This window comes from Halichoerus grypus, chromosome 2 (assembly GCF_964656455.1).
Source record: "Halichoerus grypus chromosome 2, mHalGry1.hap1.1, whole genome shotgun sequence".
NCBI classification, from domain to species: domain Eukaryota; kingdom Metazoa; phylum Chordata; class Mammalia; order Carnivora; family Phocidae; genus Halichoerus; species Halichoerus grypus.
In genome coordinates this window covers 11,447,265-11,466,792 of record NC_135713.1, presented here as the reverse complement: position 1 = coordinate 11,466,792, position 19,528 = coordinate 11,447,265, and the positions used below count along the sequence as shown (strand labels likewise).

The 19,528-nt window shown below is 47.1% G+C and overlaps 1 protein-coding gene across 13 annotated transcripts in view; it reads right to left on the bottom strand.

The window, feature by feature from the left end:
• The window catches only part of TRIO (trio Rho guanine nucleotide exchange factor), a 340,046-nt gene that overhangs the window by 119,782 nt on the left and 200,736 nt on the right, over positions 1–19,528 (bottom strand). For all 13 annotated transcript variants that reach the window (XR_013445488.1, XM_078066575.1, XM_078066577.1 and 10 more), the window contains exons 12-19: positions 17,777–17,946; positions 16,625–16,799; positions 12,143–12,338; positions 11,185–11,351; positions 8,992–9,111; positions 7,140–7,331; positions 6,514–6,663; positions 2,867–2,981 (exon numbers count right to left, since the gene is read on the bottom strand). Coding sequence is in view for 12 of the 13 variants with exons in the window: in XM_078066575.1 (XP_077922701.1) it covers positions 2,867–2,981; positions 6,514–6,663; positions 7,140–7,331; positions 8,992–9,111; positions 11,185–11,351; positions 12,143–12,338; positions 16,625–16,799; positions 17,777–17,946 (1,285 nt within the window). In the remaining variant the exon portion in view is untranslated. The remainder of the gene's footprint in view (positions 1–2,866; positions 2,982–6,513; positions 6,664–7,139; positions 7,332–8,991; positions 9,112–11,184; positions 11,352–12,142; positions 12,339–16,624; positions 16,800–17,776; positions 17,947–19,528) is intronic.

Genomic DNA, 19,528 nt, shown 5'->3' with positions numbered 1-19,528 from the left:
GGTGCTGTCCAGTGCTGGCAGGACTGGGGGAGAGGAACATGCAGGGGTGACCCCGTATTACTGAGGGGAGACAGCACCACTCTTGCAGCGGGCGCTCTGGCGACAGGTGGCGACAGGTGACATAATCGCAAGTGTGCATACCTTTGAACCAGCAATTCATCTTTCAGATGCACGGTGCTTACACAAGCCACATGTACTCAGGTGCACAAACACTAAGGCACCGTTTGGAAAAACTGGCAGTGACATCTGAGCCCAACTGGGAGACAGGTTAAGTCAACTACGAAATCATTATCCTGGACATTAAAAATGATAGAGCAGATCTTTAAATTGTGATACAGAAAAAGGACTAAGATATATTATTATTATTATTATTATTATTATTATTATTATTATTATTATTATTTTGAGTAGGCTCGACACCCAAGCCTGGAGCCCAATCCGGGGCTTGAACTCATGACCCTGAGATCAAGACCTGAGCTGAGATCAAGAGTCAGATGCTTAACTGACTGAGCCATCCAGGTGCCCCAAAAGAGGACTAAGATGCATTATTAAGTGAAAGAAGAAAATTGCAGCAAAAAATAGTCCCATTCTGGTAAAAATATAAAAATGCGGGATGGTGAGAGGAGTGGAATCCATGTGTGTTTTTCTCTATATATTTATGTTCATATTCATAGACATACCCACAAAAAAGTCTTGATGGTGGTGACCACTGGCAAACGAAACAGGAAATTTATATACATTTGTACACTTAATTTTTTTACAGTAAGTCTGTTTTACTCGAAGTTTATAAAATATACAAGAAACTTTGGAAGAAGATTCTAGAGACAAACTGCAAATCAAATAAATGGTATCTAGATTATAGCTTCATTAATATTGGGAAACCTTAAAAATATTAAATTATCCACAAATATTTCCCAAGGTCTGGGTGGGCTGAGAAACATGAACCTGTGAGCAGGATTTATGTGGCAGTTCAGTGGTCATGCTCCATTATCTTTACTGAAAAAGTAAACTAATGTAGTGACACAAATTAAGACTGAAATTTGAAGCCAGTCAAAAAATTAAATGAAAGTATCACATGTGACAATTAACATGAGCCAACGGGTCTCTTCCAGGCTCTTCCTTCTACAGTCCCTGCTGGGGCCCGACTGACTTGGGGCAAGTAAGCGGCCAAGCAGAGCGTTGACCGCCCCCGCCCAGACTGGGACGGGAAATCAGCTGGGGCTTCCTCATGTACCTGAAGGACTGTCTGGGGTCCTGGGATGCTGTCTCTTCTGGCACCCTCACCCTTACGTGGATTTGCCGCACTGTCCCACACATAAATCTTTCGTCCCCAAGTACCCAATGAGAGAAACAGGACATTCTGTTTTTAACTCTCCGTAGCACCCAGAATGATGATACACGGCAGCAAGCGCGCAGTGACTATCTAGTGCATGTGCATGTAGAGCACCCTCTCCTCTCACGCACGCACACGCCAATTGCACTAGTACAACCCAGGAAGGATCATAACATCTTTGATCAGAGAAAGCAGAGTACGACCAACAACCAAAGGCAATACTGAAGGATGAGAGAAAGGCAATGATTTTTACATGAAATGAGCCAAATAAACCGATTACCAATGCAAGGAACTTGCTGGCAATGAAGACTTGCTCCTGCTGAGAAATGGCTGTGTTAGTCACTCATTTCCCCAAGAGGGCAGCCCACCAAGTAACAAATACGAAATCTCCTCTGCGGAGCGCAGAGGACTCTACCAGTGTGACAGATCATTTTTCTGTGACACCTCTGACAGATGAATCCAGATGAACAGGGAGTATAATATACAATGTTTCTGCCAATCATATGGGTTTAAACAGTGAGACGAATCATTTGTTAATGGATTATGGCAACTTTTCCCCTATGAGACCCAACTCTGAGAGTGCAGGCGGTGGGGCCCCAGGTTCCTCATCTGTTTACTGCCGGCCCCTGAAGCTCATGGTGAGGATAGCAGGTGCCTCAATGTCAAGACTGTTTCAAACTCTTAATCATTTTCTGAGGTTATTTCCACTGTAAAGTATTCAATCAGAATTCTAGAGTAAAAACCATCAGTCCCCCTCACTTCTATCCATACCAATCCTATTAACAGTTTAGTATCAAATTTTCCCAAACGAGTTTCCATGCACTTAACATTATATATATGCATACATAAAAACCCATGGCTTTACAGATTTTTACTCTCAAATGATACCACAATGTATGATATTTGGCAATTTGATTTTATTAATGCTTTAGTATACAAATCTATAATACCTTCCAGCAATGATTTTGGTGTATAATTTCTTAATTTGAACTTTTTTTTTTTTTTTTTAAAGAATTTATTTATTTATTTGACAGAGAGAGACACAGCAAGAGAGGGAACACAAGCAGGGGGAATGGGAGAGGGAGAAGCAGGCTTCCCGCGGAGCAGAGAGCCCGATGTGGGGCTCGATCCCAGGACACTGGGATCATGACCTGAGCCGAAGGCAGACGCTTAACGACTGAGCCACCCAGGCGCCCCCTTAATTTGAACTTTTAAAAATATTTTGACTCTAGATAAATTCTGGTTTTCCTTTTTCCCCAATTTACAGTATTTTCACTTGCTTGAACAAAATAGTCCATACTAATAAATATCATGCTGCATTTTCTCCCTGCTTATACTCTTCAACTTTAGTCAACAAAGTATCAATCTGTATCATTTGCTTCATATTTTATTATTAAACAAAGATAACTGGCAAGAACTTTAATAATATGAAATGTATATTTAAAATGAAGCCTTGGGTCTCAGGATTTTAGAACACATCCTGCCCAACTCCTTGTACTGCTTGCCAGTAAAATGACTCGTAGCTGTACTCACTTTTCACTTGTTGTTCAGGGGCTTTGATATGGGTCACCATTCCAGGCATGTTCACACTGTTCCTATGCAGGTACTTCAGGAAGACATCTGCATTCCTTCTAGCAAGTGTGCAAGCCTAAGAGAATCATGGAGGGCAAGGTGTTGTTAATGGGACTTCGACAAACATGTATTTTGAGTACGTATGGATGACAACATCATATAGCTCTAACACACATCTTTAACTAAAACATTCGTTGGGCCAACCTGTGGTTTGGAGAATACACAGGTTACATCCTGTTTCAATTAAAAAAAAAAAATCTGTCTTGGACCTCTTGCTCTGAGGAAGTCAGCTGCCATGTTGAGCGCTGCCCCACGGAGAGGTGCACGGGGCAGGGGACTGAGAGAGGCCGCTGGCCTGCACAGAGAGGAGGTGGGGCCCTTCTCCTTCCGGGCCCCCAGCCAACAACCTAGCTGCAGCTTTGGGAGAAACCTTGAGTGAGAGCACCCAGCTAAGCTGTGCCCGGATTTCTGGAAAAGGCAGACAGTATTTTCAGCTTTCCAAGTCCTGTATTGTCTACCTCCCGGCTGCAAGTACTAAACCCAACCACTGTGGAGGAAAGCTGCCACGGGCAACATGGAGAGGAGTAAGAGTGAATGGATTTAGCTCTCGGGGGCATAGACTGCCAACCCCTGGTTTGAGCCATCAGTCTTGGGGTGGTTTGTTTTGTGGTGTTATTGTGGTAATAGATGACTGATGGATTCCACGTTTATAAACCAAGTAAGTAATTTCATTAATGTATTAAAAAAAAAGAGAAAAAATACCCTTAATTATATGTGAGTTGGAAATATCTTATCCATTTCCTGTCTCAGCTCTGGAATTACTCTTTCTTCTAGAAGCTCTGTTTCCTCCTTCTGATACATGGTATTTAGACCACAATCTGGACAAGACACAGGGAGCTCATTATTACTGGTCGGTCACTATTTCCAGGCCTTTGCAGTACATGGAGCTAGGACACTTTTTAATTAAGAGAAGAATGTATCATGAGTCTCCACAGATTAGCCTAAAATTGGCTGCACTCCAAACAGTGAGGAAGTGGCCGCAGACGACTGGGGTTATGTCAGGAGGATGTCAGAGCCAACCTGCCTGGAAGGAGCTCCCACGAATGGGACAAGTTGAGTATAAAAAGATAAATGACTGCAATTGATCAAAACACACCAAATATCTTAAAATCCATGAAGATAGAACAAAAACTAATCCTATGCAGAGGTTGCTAGGGCAACAGCTCATTATTCTGAAAATGATAAGCAAATGGAAAGATTCAAGCACTTAGCCTGCCTTTTCTGGACAAACTCTATTTGAGAGTAACCAAATAGCTAAGGAGGGAATAATTCTAGCTAATCAAGGCAGAAGGAATGATAGAATCTCACCATTTTGCAACCCCTAATGAAGCATTATCACCACAGGGTACTAAACCCATTAGGTAAAAGGCAGACAGAGAAGCACATAATGGATTAAATGGACTTACCACGTTTGAAGCAATGGCAAACCCTCATATCACACAGACACAAAGAGAAGCAGACCTTATGTGCCTCCTGATGGAATGCCAGGTACGCAGAGTGCATACGCACACACTCACACTCAAGCCTGAATCCAAGTGAGGCTCTCAACATAACACACTTAGAGAATCCAGGATGGTAAAAAATGACTCCACAGGATGCAATTATGGAAATCCAGAGTGAGAAAAATCCCACAGTATAACTTACTTCTTCAGCTAATAAATAGTAATGAAAGGGGGGTGGTGTTTCGATTAAAAGAGATTTGGAGGGGCTCCTGGTGGCTCAGTCATTAGCGTCTGCCTTCGGCTCAGGTCATGATCCCAGGGTCCTGGGATCGAGCCCCACTTCGGGCTCCCTGCTCCGTGGGAAGCCTGCTTCTCCCTCTCCCTCTGCCCCTGCTTGTGTTCCCTCTCTATAGCTCTGTCAAATAAGTAAAATCTTTAAAAAAAGACAGAGAGAGAGATTTAAGAGACATATCAATAAAGTCAACGTGCAGACCTTGTTTGAATTCTGATTAAAACCATATATAAGACAATAACGGGTCAGAGAAATTTGAACACTGTTGGATTTTGTATAAAATAAGAGATACTGTTAATTTTCAGGATCCGATAATGGTGTTGTGGTTATGTTTTAGAAAGGCAGAATTTAATGTTTAAATACGTACTGAAGTATTTACAAATAAAATGATGTAACATCTAGAATTTAAAGTAGCCCAGGGAAAGTGGGCATACGCCCATGTGCCGATAACTACTGATGCTGGGTGAGAAGTACATAGGAGTTTGTTACCTGTTCTATTTCTGTATGTATCTTTAAACTTCCATTATGAAAAGTTTAAAGCTATCCAATACACAGACACTACTGAACCCAGCTGAGTGAAGGAATCTGAACAGGCCAGTGAGTATTTTGTTTTATAATTTTATCTAAGTATCTGTCTTATTTAAGACTAAGTAGTATTCAATTCTGCTTTATTCTAAATGGATTGCAGAGAAAGAGAGGCAAATTATGAGGATCCCAATGGAAACGTCCTCACAGTGGCGGGCATTTCATAATTGTAACAAGCAAGGACACGTAAGCCCAGGGCTTTCAAGTTCCGTTTGAAATGGTTCAACTGGAGGCTGAGGGAGTCACCGCTGTTTTCCCACCCTGATCTGCTACAAAGAAAGTCATGTGATGGAAGCTCAAAATAAATGACCAGATAGAATTTTCAAAGAGTTACAATCTGTTCTCTCAGACTAAACAGTAACTGTCAGACATCACCTTCAGAATAGAAACAGAAATTATTAAATATAACAGGAAATGGGGTCAGAGGGATCAGAATGCCAAAGCAAAACTCAATAAAGTGACAATGAAAAGCACACACCACACCTATTTTTAACAGGTCTGAGTGGCAACAGGCAGGGCCTCAGAAGATTCTCAAGAGTGAAAGAATGCATCACAGAAACATGGAAATGAAAACACACACACACACACACACACACACACACACACACACGCCCGCACGCACACGTACACGACAAAGGCAGCTAGAGAAATTCCTCATTTAAAGCTTCTCAGAGTTCAAACTTCCAGCCGGGCCTAAATGGGATTAAGTCTCTTTTGCAGGAAACACTTCCTGAGTGAGTATTAGTAACTAATCCTATAAACTCCAAGAGGTGTTCCTGCTTTGTGTCTACTCTGCACTGGGTCCAGTATTCCTAAAAAGGCTGAATTTCCAAAGGAAGATTATTTCAAGCTATCGGCATTTCTGTCTCACCAAATCAATCTCTCTCTCTGCTCAGAATCATCTGGTGCTCTGACTTCCACCCATGCTTTATTCACACAGGTTTCTAGCTCTTTGGGAAAACTAGGGAGTGTAAATCACAAATGGAAGATTTTAAGACTTTCTCTGACCAACTAGCCCAGCACCGGTGCAATGTCACACAAGGGGAGAGCTGCAGGTGTGCGGAGGCCCCCCCCACCCTGCACCGCCCCGGGCCCTGCACGCCTGGTGCCTGGGAACATCTGGGGTTCTCTGACGGACAGTCTGCACCCTGCCATCTTCAGGTGAACCCTCTTGCATTTGTGTCCCCTGTTCAGGGAGGCACCAGCACCCCAAACGGCTGGCTCCTTACCTTCAGGAATGCTTCCTTTTGCTCCAAGTGCTTGCTGATCATTGGGGTGACGTGGTCCGTCTCTGAGTTGGGGCCCAGCTTGTCGGCTCCTCCACACCAGTCCTCTTCTCTCTTGTACTCCTGCTCCAAGCTCTCGAGGACACTGCAGACCTGTGAGCAGAAGAGTCGCAGGTAAGAGGGGCCGGTCGGCGACTGACGGCACAGAGCGACATCTCCGGCAAGTGTGGTAGGTCAGGCTCTGGGGATAAAGGTGTCGGCCTGGGGACCAAGACCATCGGAAGGAACCATGGGCTCCGTCTTACGTGAGGACAAATGCCGGGGTCAAAATAGGCAGGCCTTTCAGGACAAGAACCAAATAAAAACGGAATTTCTGGTCTCTCTCTGGTGCGTTTCAGGCTATCCATTTAAATGAGAGGAGAACGGAGGTCCTCTCAGCTCCTCTCCAACCTATTACTCTTTGAGTCCTAAGGTAAGCAACAACCCTTCTACTTCTAGAATGCTCTCCTCTGCCTGGGTTGAAGTGACTGGCCCAGTAATGACAGGACTAATGACGGAGTTGTCCAATAACACTGAGCTCAACACAAAAGGCTCGTCAGGAGCCCGAGGCACCAAACCTGCCTCCTCACCTGCTCTGAGGTTTTGTAGAAGGCGACAGACGCGTTCACGAGCTTGAGGCGGTCTTCCATCTTGAGCATGAGCTGCTGCCAGTGAGAGGCCACCTTCTCGGCGCAGTCCCGGATCATGTCCATGTCGTAGTGGCTGGCCTGCAGCATGGCTTCTGCTTTCTGCTGCACCTGCAGGGCGCTCTGGTGCGTCTTCTGAGGAGGCAGAAAGGGGGAGGGCAGACTCAGCTGACTGGGCGGCCACACGCTCACCGGGAAGGCACTGGGAAGGCCGCCGCAGTGCTGCTCCACCTGCTCTGACAGAAACAGCTTCCCCTAACACTCACCAGGACACTCCTACAAACACAGCAGGCCGTGCAGTAAGAAAAAAAGAGTCTTCATGCCTAGCAACAACCGTGCTTATGCTTAAATTACCTAATGAAGGATGAAACGCATTAAGACATTCCAGAATGGGTCCCACTTGTGGGGTTCTCAGCTTGAGAAATAGCAGGGAAAATTAATAGCCAATATTCTAAAAAAGCTGTTGAAATGTTCCAAGTTTATTCTTCCTATTGGTCCTCCTTGTAATAGCAGCTAGACGCACATGGACACATGGAGAAAAAAGGTGGCCACCGTGAATGCCTTTTTCATTTTTACCTTAGACTTGAGTAAAAAGTTTTCAAAAACTATTGACTTTAAAAAAGAGAGAGAGAGAGAAACATAACTCAAAGCTAGGAATGAGCCAAGTGTATTCTCTGGAGGCTCATGCCATATTAAAATATCAAACTAACACCAGAAATCCAGTAGAATTCCTGCTCGTGTATGTTCACTAGAATAGAAGATCCCATGAGGGGCTGACAGATCAGGTTCTCCCAATGAAGACTCTGAACACCAGACAGCACAGCAGTTAGGTGGAGTACATGCGCTTCTGTGGACACAGATTTTTTTCTTTTTCTTCTTCTTCTTTTTTTAACCACAGCAAAATTTTGCATTTCACTGAAAAGGCACTAAATGACCCCATAAAAGACTATATGCAGTATAACCAACCCTACCCTTCACCCAGATACATGGACATGTATTAGGAATTTAATTATTAGAACTCACTAGGCACAGCATACAATTTTCAAAAGACGCCCAGAATCTGGGCTTCAAGAAGAAGAGTTAATATGTATCTGCTGGCGCTGAGTAGTTGAAAATATGTCAGTCTCGAGAATAAATTAACAGTATTTTCTGTGGCTTTCTTCTCTATGTATGTAACTACAGCAGGAAACAAGTTTTCTGCCATCAAATGCTCTTTTTCCCAAGAGTGTACCTTGAGACCACCTACCATAATTAATTCCCCTCTGCCCCCCAAAAACTCGACGAATAATGAATTCACACGCTGTGAGAGTGAATCTGAGTGGGCTTGGCCCTGGCCTGGCCTCGACCCCGTGAAGGTGAGGAACGTTGCTGTTAACCAGGGTCGGAGGAGTTCCGTGGATAGTGTTGTCTACTGGTGATGTGCACCTGGTCTGGCTGAGCCGCCCTCGGCGCTCTGCTCTGTCCAGGAGTGTGTGTGCAAGACCCGCAGAACAGAAAGCCCCTCAGCCCAAACTCCAGCTCGGGTTCTCAGGTGCAGGTGCTCCCGACAGTGGGGGGTGCGTGCCGCCAGGGCCTCACGGCGGGAGGATGGCTCGGCACTGCGAGGTCCCCAGGCTGGCACACACCTCCTCCCCTCACTGCAGTCGCCAGTCCGTTTCCTTCCCCTGAAATACACTGGAGATGTATCAGCATCATCACTCTGGGTCCTGCTGAACCCCACCGGGCTTGGGGTCAGTCCCCCGTGAGGGGGCTCAGCAGACGTGTCCCGAGGTGGGGGGCAGGCTGGTGTCCCTACCTCGATGGCATGCTGGAACTGCTCGTGCTCCCTCTGCAGCTGCTCTGCCTCTTGTAACGAGCTGGCCGTGATGAGCCCAGCGTTCAGCATCGACTCTCCGTTGCGGATCCAGCCCAGCACCTGAAACATGACACAGGGAGCTCCAAGCGCCGGCCCTCCGCAGGGGATCTCCCTGCGGGCCACCGGGGACAGGAGCCAAGTGGGCAAGGTGGTCAAGCTCCTCACATCAGCTGTGAAGCATGGGTTTCCTTATGATCCCATTGCCAACAGCCTGATGTCCTTCCACAGTATCTGATCTTAAGTGCTGCATTTTAAAATTAATTCAGTTATCTTATAGCTTCAAATGGGTGCTGAAAAGGTGGGGAGTCCAGCAGATTGTTATTATTAGTCCACAGGTCAAAGCAGTCACCTACTAGATATCTACTGCCCCAAATAATTCCCTGATAATGGGGCGCCTGGGTGGCTTAGTCAGTTAAATGTCTGCCCTCAGCTCAGGTCATGATCTCAGGGTCCTGGGATCGAGCCCCACGTCAGGCTTCCTCCTCAGCGGGGAGTCTGCTTCTCCCTCTCCCTCTCCCTCTGCCCCTCATTCCTGCTCATGCGTGTGCACGCACTCTCACTCTCCCGCTCTCTCAAGTAAATAAAATCTTAAAAAAAAAACCCAAATAATTCTCTGATAATCAAGAAATGTATTTTTCATTCCTTTTTCCTTAATAAACATGCAAAATTAGCAAACTGCCTGGTAAGGGAACTATTTTTTATTTCACCAACATATTTTCCAATTTAATGCCAGTGTTAAACGACCCGCTAACCAAAGAGCGGATTCAGGGCTGTCCCCCGAGATCCTCAAACAAGAGCATTCCAACCGTGGAAGCTGCAGGACTGCGGGCACTTACTTGTGGCACAGACCGCTAGGTACCTACTCAATGCCTACTTCTCCTCATCTCCTTTACTCAGAAAACCTCAACTTCGTGTGTGTGTCGGGGGGGGAGGGGTGGATTAAAATAAAACCACGTCACCGCCCCCACATCACAGCTCTATTAGAGTTCGGACACTCTCTCCAGCTACCGAGGTCAACGCAGTCGCCTCCGGGCAGTTGTGTGACCGCATTTCTTCTCTGATGCAAGTACTGCTTCTTCCCTGTTATGCTTTTCCCTTCCTGCTGCCTGGCAAGTGGAGGGGGAGCTGGGGCTGCAACAGCCACCTGACAACCCGTCACCCACACAGCTACCTCACCTATCACGTGGCCACTGACTAGCACCTGCAGCAATCTGCCACGTCCTGACGTGTTACGTAGAGAAAGTAATTTTTGAGCACCACTTTTAGACTCTTATAGGCAAATGCAATTCCTCATGGATAGTTTATGCTTTTGTTTTCTTAGACACGTTGTTTTGTTTTTAGCAAGAAGGAACACTTTATTAACTGGTCTTTAAAAGGCCGGTCACAGTACTTCATCTCATTACACGGGAGACCAACAGGTGCTCTTAAAGCTTCCCAGTTTGACAGTGTATCTGCTTTAATGTGAGCACCACCCACTCAGGCACTCCAGAGGCACCTTATCCCCTCTGCTCAACCAACACGCTTTTCTGTGCCTCCACCAGAATCCCAGAAAGCCATACTTTCCTTGTATCAGGGCGGTATCATGAGTGGTTTCTCTGCTCGTGAGATAAAATGTCAGGTACATGCTGAATATATGTATGCATGGAATCCCACTGGCTGTGAGCCGAAAGCAATCCCTCCCAAATGTTCCATTTTTATTTTGCCATGCTCTCTGAGATAGGACAGTAGAGCAGGCTGGTCACAGAAGAAAACCCCAGCCCCCTGTAGCCTGTCACCCCATCCAGATTGATAACAGCCTATTTTGCAGAACAATCATAGAGTTATTTAGCCTGAGAAGCAATGTGCCCAGTTTCAAGCAAGAGACCACCAATAACAAAACGAGCTAAGTGAATGTTCCTTTCAAGTGATACACCTGCTGGGCGGGGAAGCCTCTTCCCCTACAGAATAAACACACAGCTGTCCGGGCACTGGTTCCATGTTTGCCCACGAGCTGTGGCCGTACCCGGGGTGTGCATGTCACATCATGCCTCACAACAGCTGTGTTCTGTATCCCAGATGACCAGGAGGTCCCTCTTCGGGGGCTTGTCGGGCGGGGCCCCTCCGGTCTGGCTCCACGTCCAGCAGCTTGTTTACCTGTTTCACTTCAGCCTGCAGGTGGCGAAGCTGCACACATTGTTCCAGGTGCTTCCGATGCTGTTCCGCTGCTAAATCCAGCTCCTGCTGCTTTTCATGAAGGAACTCCAACAGGTCCTGGACCCGAGTTGCCATGTCGACATCTCTATCGCAAAGCAGCTCCACACCTGCGGGCAGTGAAGGGAGAGCCCAGAGCTCGACTGGCACGGCCGCCGGCTCTTCAGCCGCGCACCACATACACTGCGCTTTTGTGAAGGACCTGCCCGGCCGGGCCAGGCCGTTACCTTGAAGGCCAAGTGCAAGGAAGGCACAGTGGGCAGAGGAGTGTTACATGTGCTTCCGAGCACGGGAGGGGGCCTGCAGGAATGTATCCGATGTGTTCCAAAGCAAAACATGATGTATAGCTAATCAAACCGATTTCCTGTCAATCTATTTCTGCAGGGATAACTGCGGACACGAGCCCTTGACTTTGTCAATGAGCGAACTCTGGCTTCTTTTTGCTGTACATCCACTTGCACCCTGTTTACTCTTCAGGAAGCATTGAATTTGATTTGTATAAAACGAGTAACGTAGTAGCAGGTTGTCAAACACTACGGACTTCTCTCTACATTTCTGAGCCCATAGTGACCTCTGCTGGTAAAATATAAACTCAGAAAAAAAATTAAGAATGTGAAAAATTTTTTGAGATTCACATTTCATTCATGGATGTACAACTGGAGATCACGCTCCCTGAGATGACATGCAAGAATATTAAAGGTAAGTACGCTAATCATAATGTTACTTGTGATCACGATATATGAAAATAAAACAGCAAAATGTTCCTTTTGAAGAGCAGGTACCTAGAACATCTATGTCACGGAGCTAAGTAAACTTGGCAGCCAGCACACACAAATAAACAGGATGAATTCCCGTATGATATGAAACCCCCACAACTGACAGAATGAAATGCACTCCTTACCCGAAGCCTGCACTTCATTGACGTACTGCAAAAGGTCCTGCCCTTGGTGGATGACATCGAAGGTCAAGTTGTTCATGGTCAGAGCTTTGTCTGCATGGTGCTGGAGGCGTTGTTCTGCTATCGTGAGATCTTCCGTGTCAAAGTCGTTCATTTGCTGAGAAAGCTCATCGTTCCAAGACTCAAGGTCTGAGATGATCTAACACAGGAAAGTATCTTCTTAGGACAAGACTTAAAAATAAGTATCTGCTGTGATATCTCACTGTGCCAAGTAGGGAAGGAAGGAACTAATGTGACCATGTCCTAAGGACATGGAAGCCAGCCGTAGGGGCTCCCACAGGCCAAAGACGGGACAGTTAGATACAAAAAATCTATGACAATTGAATAAAATTTACAAAATACATAAAAACACATTAATTCCTAGTGAATTTTTTTTAAAAAAAGGAAGAGCTAAAAAGCCTAAAATTAAATGAAAAACTCCTCTAATTAGAAGTTGACAGGAAACCAACCTTTATCCTGAAACTGGTAAAAGAGATAATTATTTAAGCCTATAACAATGAAGGAAGATTCCCCTTTATAGATAAATCTAGTTATTAAATGTAGAATAAAATTAGAAAGGCTTTTTTTCTCATTCTGTTTTGAAATTCTAGTGAAATAACTCTTCAGCCGATGACCATCAATGTGCAGTAAACTATAATGGAAAGGATGGGGGGACTTAATGGGAGGGTCAGGCTGCCACCTCCTAATCCCACAGACCAACCTTAGCTCCCTAAAGAAGTGGGACCAGACAGGACTAGCTTTCTGACAGGAGAAGCCGTGGCCCCTGGGGAGCATCTGGCACAGAAACGGAACCCGAATCTTAATCAGGTCTTTACATCGAACTTCCAAGTTTATAGGAAATACCAGGGAAAGAAAAACAGAAGAAAATCACTAAGTGAACGCAGAATGTGGGACCTGGTTTCTTCCCCTGATGCGGTCATTCCAACAAGTCATGGCAGGAAAAAAAAGAAGGGTGGATGAAGAGATGATTCTAGATGGAAAGACTATCAACCAACCGCGAAAGCAGCGCCCATGCGCCTCCCTGCCCCCGGGGCAGCTGCAGGGGTCCGAGAAGAGGCTGGGTGTTAGTTAGAGATCAAGGTGTCCGGTTGGTGAGGGGTGGTAGACTGTGGTTATGTGGGAAAAGGCCTTATTTTGTCGAGATACTTAAGAAGGTCTTTAGGAGGGAAACGGTAAGCTGGCAAAGCTTTGCTCTAACATACTAAGCACAACAATAACAAAAGAAGGGATATTTGCAGCAAGGAAGACACAATCCTGCTACATTTGGGAGACAGGCATGTGGATGTTCACTGTACCATCCTCGCTACTTTGGAGCCGGTTTGAAAACTTTTGTAATCTACTTTTTTTTTTTAAGATTTTATTTATTTATTTGACAGAGAGAGACACAGCGAGAGCAGGAGCACAAGCAGGGGGAGTGGGAGAGGAAGAAGCAGGCTTCCTGCAGAGCAGAGAGCCCGATGTGGGGCTCGATCCCAGGACCCTGGGATCATGACCTGAGCTGAAGGCAGACGCTTAACGACTGAGCCACCCAGGCGCCCTGTAATCTACTTTTTAAAAATTCAGGCTAAAAATTACGAAATCCAAAAAGAAGGAAAAAACTTCTTGTGAAAGAACACTGTATTATCTACGCTTCCCTGGGATAACCTTTCCCATGAGTCCTGATTTCCTTTTATCCAGATGAGCAGTAACCACCTGAGTTTGAAAATCTGACAATGTGAGAGAGTTTACATAGAACCCAGCTAGGAGATGGGAAGTAATAAAAACTGAAGGCTTCCTCAAACTCCTACGTCAAAAATCTTCTGGATTTATTCTTTCATTAGTGGAGTCTGCATGCAGTATGTGTATTTACACTAATTTATTAAATTGGGCTAATTTATAAAATTAATAAATTTGAACAATGTTAAATTACATGTAAGCCAAAAAGCCACTGAGGAAAAATATTTTTAAAAAGGAAAGAGCTTACCATACCTTTAAGCTTTATCTCTACCCTAAGGGTAAATTTCTTTCTTAACGTTCCCTTTCTAACACTGAGGCAGGAGAGGGTTCGGTGTGGCGGTGAGATAGACTCCAACGCTGCCTCGTGGAGACCGCATCAGGCTCAGCAACACTCAAGAGCGGATAATAAACAAAGACGAACGTGCTAGAACCAGCAGGATTCAAAAATACTCACTGAGCTTATGGCCATGATCAAAGGATCATCAGGAAAAATCCTGCCCAAAGTTTATCATTACAGCTTATTAACCATACAAGTGAAGACAAGAAATCAGTGGCAAAAACAAAGCTCAAGAAAGGGGAAGTAATTTTTGAACACGAATTCTTTGGAGAAGTAACTTTGTTTTTAACTGTATCCCAGAATGTTTAGAAATTCTAAAAGTTCCTCTTCCTAAATGTACATATAACTGTGTTCCGTAAGTAACTATCACAGGATGCTATAGTAATGACTTCACTGTTTTTAGTTAACAGAGCAGATTTTACCTGGAATATCAAGAGGCTGAGACTGCAATATGTCTAAGCCATAGAAAACCCAGATCCACTTTTGAGAGATTGGAAAGGCTATGAAATACAAGAGATAGGAGAGATTTTTAAAAACTGGCCAAGGAACAGATAAGTTTCTCCCACAAAGATAACTCCATGCCTCCTACGGGCAGTCGGATGGAGCATTTTCCCAGATAAGGGATGACATCCCAGCCGAAGCCTCAACTGCTAAGGTTTCTATGTTTCAGGATTATTCCAGAGAAAAGAGGTTCTTAGGCTATGACATTCTAAAAGCTTTTAAACTACATTTTAGCTGGCCTGTGACTGAACTGCAGGTTTAATTTCCTCAGCTGGGGAAAGCGCTACGCCTGGCCGGGCACACTGTTTTTATTAAAGGCCACTTGGAATTTTGTGGCTTTGGTGTGGGAAAATTATGTTTCTGGTTCCTGAGCTACATTTTAAAACACCAGTTTGTTGAAAATGGAAATACAATTAGAATTTTTTTCCTTTAAGTAGCAGCAATACAAATGAAGCCAAGAGATTTTTTTTAAATATCAAAATGTCTTGATGAAAAAACTTCAAGTAATGCCTGATTGCTCTGTGTTTTCTAATTGAAACTGCTCAATAGCAGCTAAGTTTATCAAAGTAATTCATACGAAGTAGAGGTCACAGAGGAAAAGAGGCATGCCGGGTCTTCTGTTCATACAGTCGGCAACCTGGAAGCGGCACACCACGCCCAGGCCCCGGGCAGGTCCTTAATGAGCTCGAGCACAGCGGGCTGTTTCTCTACATGGCTTCATGGGGCTGTAAAGGTCAAGACACTGAGAGCAGATTTTACCAGACAACATGGGTGAGATTTAACTCCTTTCTTGTCATAAACCAATGATGACAATGAAAACAGCCAAGAAGGCCTTTCTTCAATGAAAACACTGATGGAGGTTTAGACAGATGGCCGACCAGAGATGCCCCCATGAGAGGCCTAGTACTGGGCCTGGCCTGGTTCCTGTACCATACAGCAAGACCACCACTCAGAGCTGGGCCTACAGACAGGCCCGAGAGAAGCAGGCAGGGCCCACTTCAGGCAGCCGCTCCCCTGAGCAGAGAGAAGTGAAGCAGTCTACACAAAGCCCGGCCACGCCTCTGCCTTCAGTGGCACGAAGGGTCTGGGCGTGCACGCCCTCAAGGCGCTAGCATGGGGAGGGCACGCCCTACACACTCTGTCGGCAGTCACAGGACCACCTGGCGGGCTGCTGGTACCCGGACAGGCACTCGGTCACTCCAGCAGCTATATGAAGCTGACAGGCACCAGGAAACAGGCCTTCTCCTGGCTGAAGTGAGTTCTGGTTCCTTTCATCATGTTCCACAGGCAGATTCAGCACCATCCAATTATACTTACTTCTGCTTGTCCTTCAAGTTCAAAAATAAGATCTTCCCTGACACAGAATTAAGAACCACCCTTTCGTTGAAGAAAAAGAAAAGAAACCTCATATATAAGGCGTAACAACTTTTAGGTAAGAAGAATGAAAGATCATCCGAGGACCCTTCTGTGGAGAAAAAAATTGGACTTCATATTACCAAACATGCCATCAGCCCAGGTGAGGCTTATTCTCACCGTCTGGGGAGGAGGGTGGGAGGGGAGAAAGACAGGCAGCGGGGCGGGAGCGGGGAGACAGAAGGGAAAGGGGAGGATCACGGGGCAGGTGTGAGCGTCTGCTGCATAGACAAGGGTGTGCGTCCGGGGACCCAGCGCCGGCTGAAACAAGCCACTTGCTCGAGGCGGCTGGGCTTCAGCTCCGCGCACCAGCTGTGCTCTAGCCTGCTGTGTGGTGTGGCCTCCAGCACAAGCCCTGCAGCTCCCAGGGCAAGGTGCACTCCTCCCTCTCCCTGTCCTCCTGTTAAGGCAGCCAGAGCGAGAAGATGCGGGAATGGCAGGAGGCGGAGGACACTCACATCGATGGCATCCCGCTCGAATATGCGCAGCTGCAGGAAGAGCTCCAGCTTGATCTTGCGCTCCTGGAAGAGCTCCTCCATCTGGGCCTGGGCCTCGTCCAGCTGCTGCAGCACCGTCTCGATGTGGCTGATGGAGCTGTTGTGGGGGGTCTTATTGCTGGAGATGGCCGAGTCCCTGCGGAAAGGCAGAAGGGGACGGGGACAGGCATGAGAAAGTCTCCCACTGTCCGACACCAGATCCGGCCGGCCGCACAGACTTCAGGGGGAAGAGAGCTGGCAGGAAGCAGGGCCGCTGGTCTCAGAAAATGGAATCAGCAGCCCCTCCCGCCACACAACCCTGGGCTTCCTCCTCCGAGCAAGCTGCCAGGTTTGAGGCCACACTGAAGACTCTGCTCCGCACCTCCCACCGTCGCTCTCAAAAGAAGTCTATTACAGAAAGTAACTACAGCGGAGCTCAACTTCAGCCACTCTTCTCCTTAAGCAGAGAGAACAGAATAGACGATACCTGTTTGCTACACATGGTAGAGTCAGAGTGGTGACAAAGGGTTAAACTCTAATGCCACCAATTTAGCCTTTAACAAGTCACTTTTGCCTGACTCTTGGCAAAGTGAGCATCCCGTGAAGTTACCAGTCATGACTGAAAAACAGTCCTCTGAGTGATCCAGTAACATGAATCTGCTCCCAGGCCCAGCAGGGCCTCCTGCCTTCCTGTGCGGAGGGGAACCTGAGGGACGGGGACCCCCCTCCCCCAAGGCCGGGCCTCCCGAGCCTCAGTGCGGAGGACCGGGACGCCCACCATCCTCTAGAAAGGCACATCACTCAGGGCCTGAAGGACACAGTCCTCGGAGGTTTAAATCAATCTGGTCTCTAAAGAAATTTCAATAAGTATTCAGTAAGTGTTAAGAGGAAATATTACCAAAAGCTGAGCTCTGGGAACGTTTATTAGTCAATGCTGCCATGAGAGCAATCGTCACAGGAAAGAGAAAGAGAGGGATGTTACTCTCTGCTGTATGCAGAGATGTTATTTGCTCTCTACCTAGCTGGGCAGGGAATCACAGCCCATTGTTCAGAAGCGTGAGCTCAGGGAAGGGGAAATCACTGGCAGGACTGCAAAACGCCCGTGCCCCGCAGGAGGCCAGGGACGCGGCCCACCTCAGCTGCTGGATGAGGTCCTCGCCCTCCTTGATCACGTTGACGGTCACTTGCAGGGTCGTCTGCTGCTGCTGGCCGAAGCGCTTGATGAGGTCTTGCACGGCCTCCACCGACTCGGCGTACACGTCATCCAGCAGCTCCTTCTGCAGCTCCTCCAGCCATGTCCACAGCTGGGGAAGGAGAGCGCCGTGAGGCCAGGCCCCCGGCCCCCCGGGAAGCTCCCCTCCCCGGAAGTCCTGGTGCGGACACCGAGTGACACGAGTGGCCACACCGGGAGGGAGCGGGCGGCAGCCTGCTCCCGGGGGGTAGGGGGTGGGAGGGGGGGCCCCCTGAGCAGGCCCAGGCAGCGGAACACACGGAACACGCGCACAGAAAAAGCAGTGTGCAACCACCGCGTGGCGAAAAATAAACAGACAGAGAGCTCAAGGGGACTGGCACAAAAGAGAAAAGAGGAAAGGGAAGGGAAGTCACTCTTTCCGATTCTTCCTAGGCTCAATCCTAGTGGAAGAGAAAGAAGGAAAGACCCCCTCCACCAACCAAAACATCTGCTAAGCATAACGCATTCCTTTACACATCCTCTGACTCTTGTTTAGCAGATGGATGGTTTTATTTTACTTTTAGCAAGGGCACTACAACCCATTATTAATTATTAAACCACTGCTCAGATGTGGCCGCTGTCCACGGCTCCGAAAAGGAGGCAGCGTATGATGTGGTGGGATAAATTCACCACCGTGCCTGGCGGGAGAGTCGGATGCGGCACCGCTCAGTGACGTCGCCCACCCCGGGCCACGGCCCGCCTGGCCACGGCCGACCCGGCCACGGCGCAGTCCTCCAGGGGGGGAAGGAGCGTGCATCCCGAAAACACCTCCGACTGCCACTGTACAACCACTCAAGATGTGTCTGGGGACGTGGACGGGTAAGGACCACTTGGAACGACAGCGGCAAGAATGACCTCAGGCGCGGCGGGAGCAGAGCGCTTCACCCGCTTGAGGCAAGCCCGCTGCCTCCCTCCACGTCTCTGGGGAGCCATTCGGCAAAGTGGGAAAGATGACTAATGACCCCAAGCGGGGCCCTCGTGGCTCGGAAGTGGTCTGTGCGGGAGAAAAGGCTTCCTGCTTCCTCAGGGATGTGAGAACCCCCCCCCCATTTCTTCCAAGCGCCCTTACGGACAGCACCTCTGCCCCCAATGCCGACCAGCCTCTGTGGCCCACACGGCACAGCCGTGCTTGCCAAAATAAAGGCTGTATTGGGTCTTTTGTTTCTGAGCTCATCTTCATTTGAAAACTGCTTTACTGAGGTATAACTGACATACAGTCAACTGCATGAATTTCCAGGATAAAATCTGCGAAGTTTGACGCATCCAGGAAAACTCCCCTGCTGTCCGCAGTGAGCAGCTCCATCACCCCAAAAGTCTTCTTGTGCCCTCCATAATCCTTCTGTCTCCCCTGCCATCCCTCCCCAGCATCTGCTATAGATCGGCTTGCATTTTCTTGAAAAAGTACATAAATGGAACCATATCCTATGAACTCTATTTTTGGTCTGGTTTCTTTCCTTCAACATAATTATTTTGAGATTCATCCATACTATTGTGTGTATCAACCACATGCTGGGACCGAGCTACTGGCAAAGCCGGTACTGGGAAAGAGCCCTTTAGATCCGGTCACACTTTGTGTTGATATTGTCGGTCAACACCAAAAGTACCATTCTTTGACTCACCATATAAATATGGACTAATGCTCTGCACCATCTATA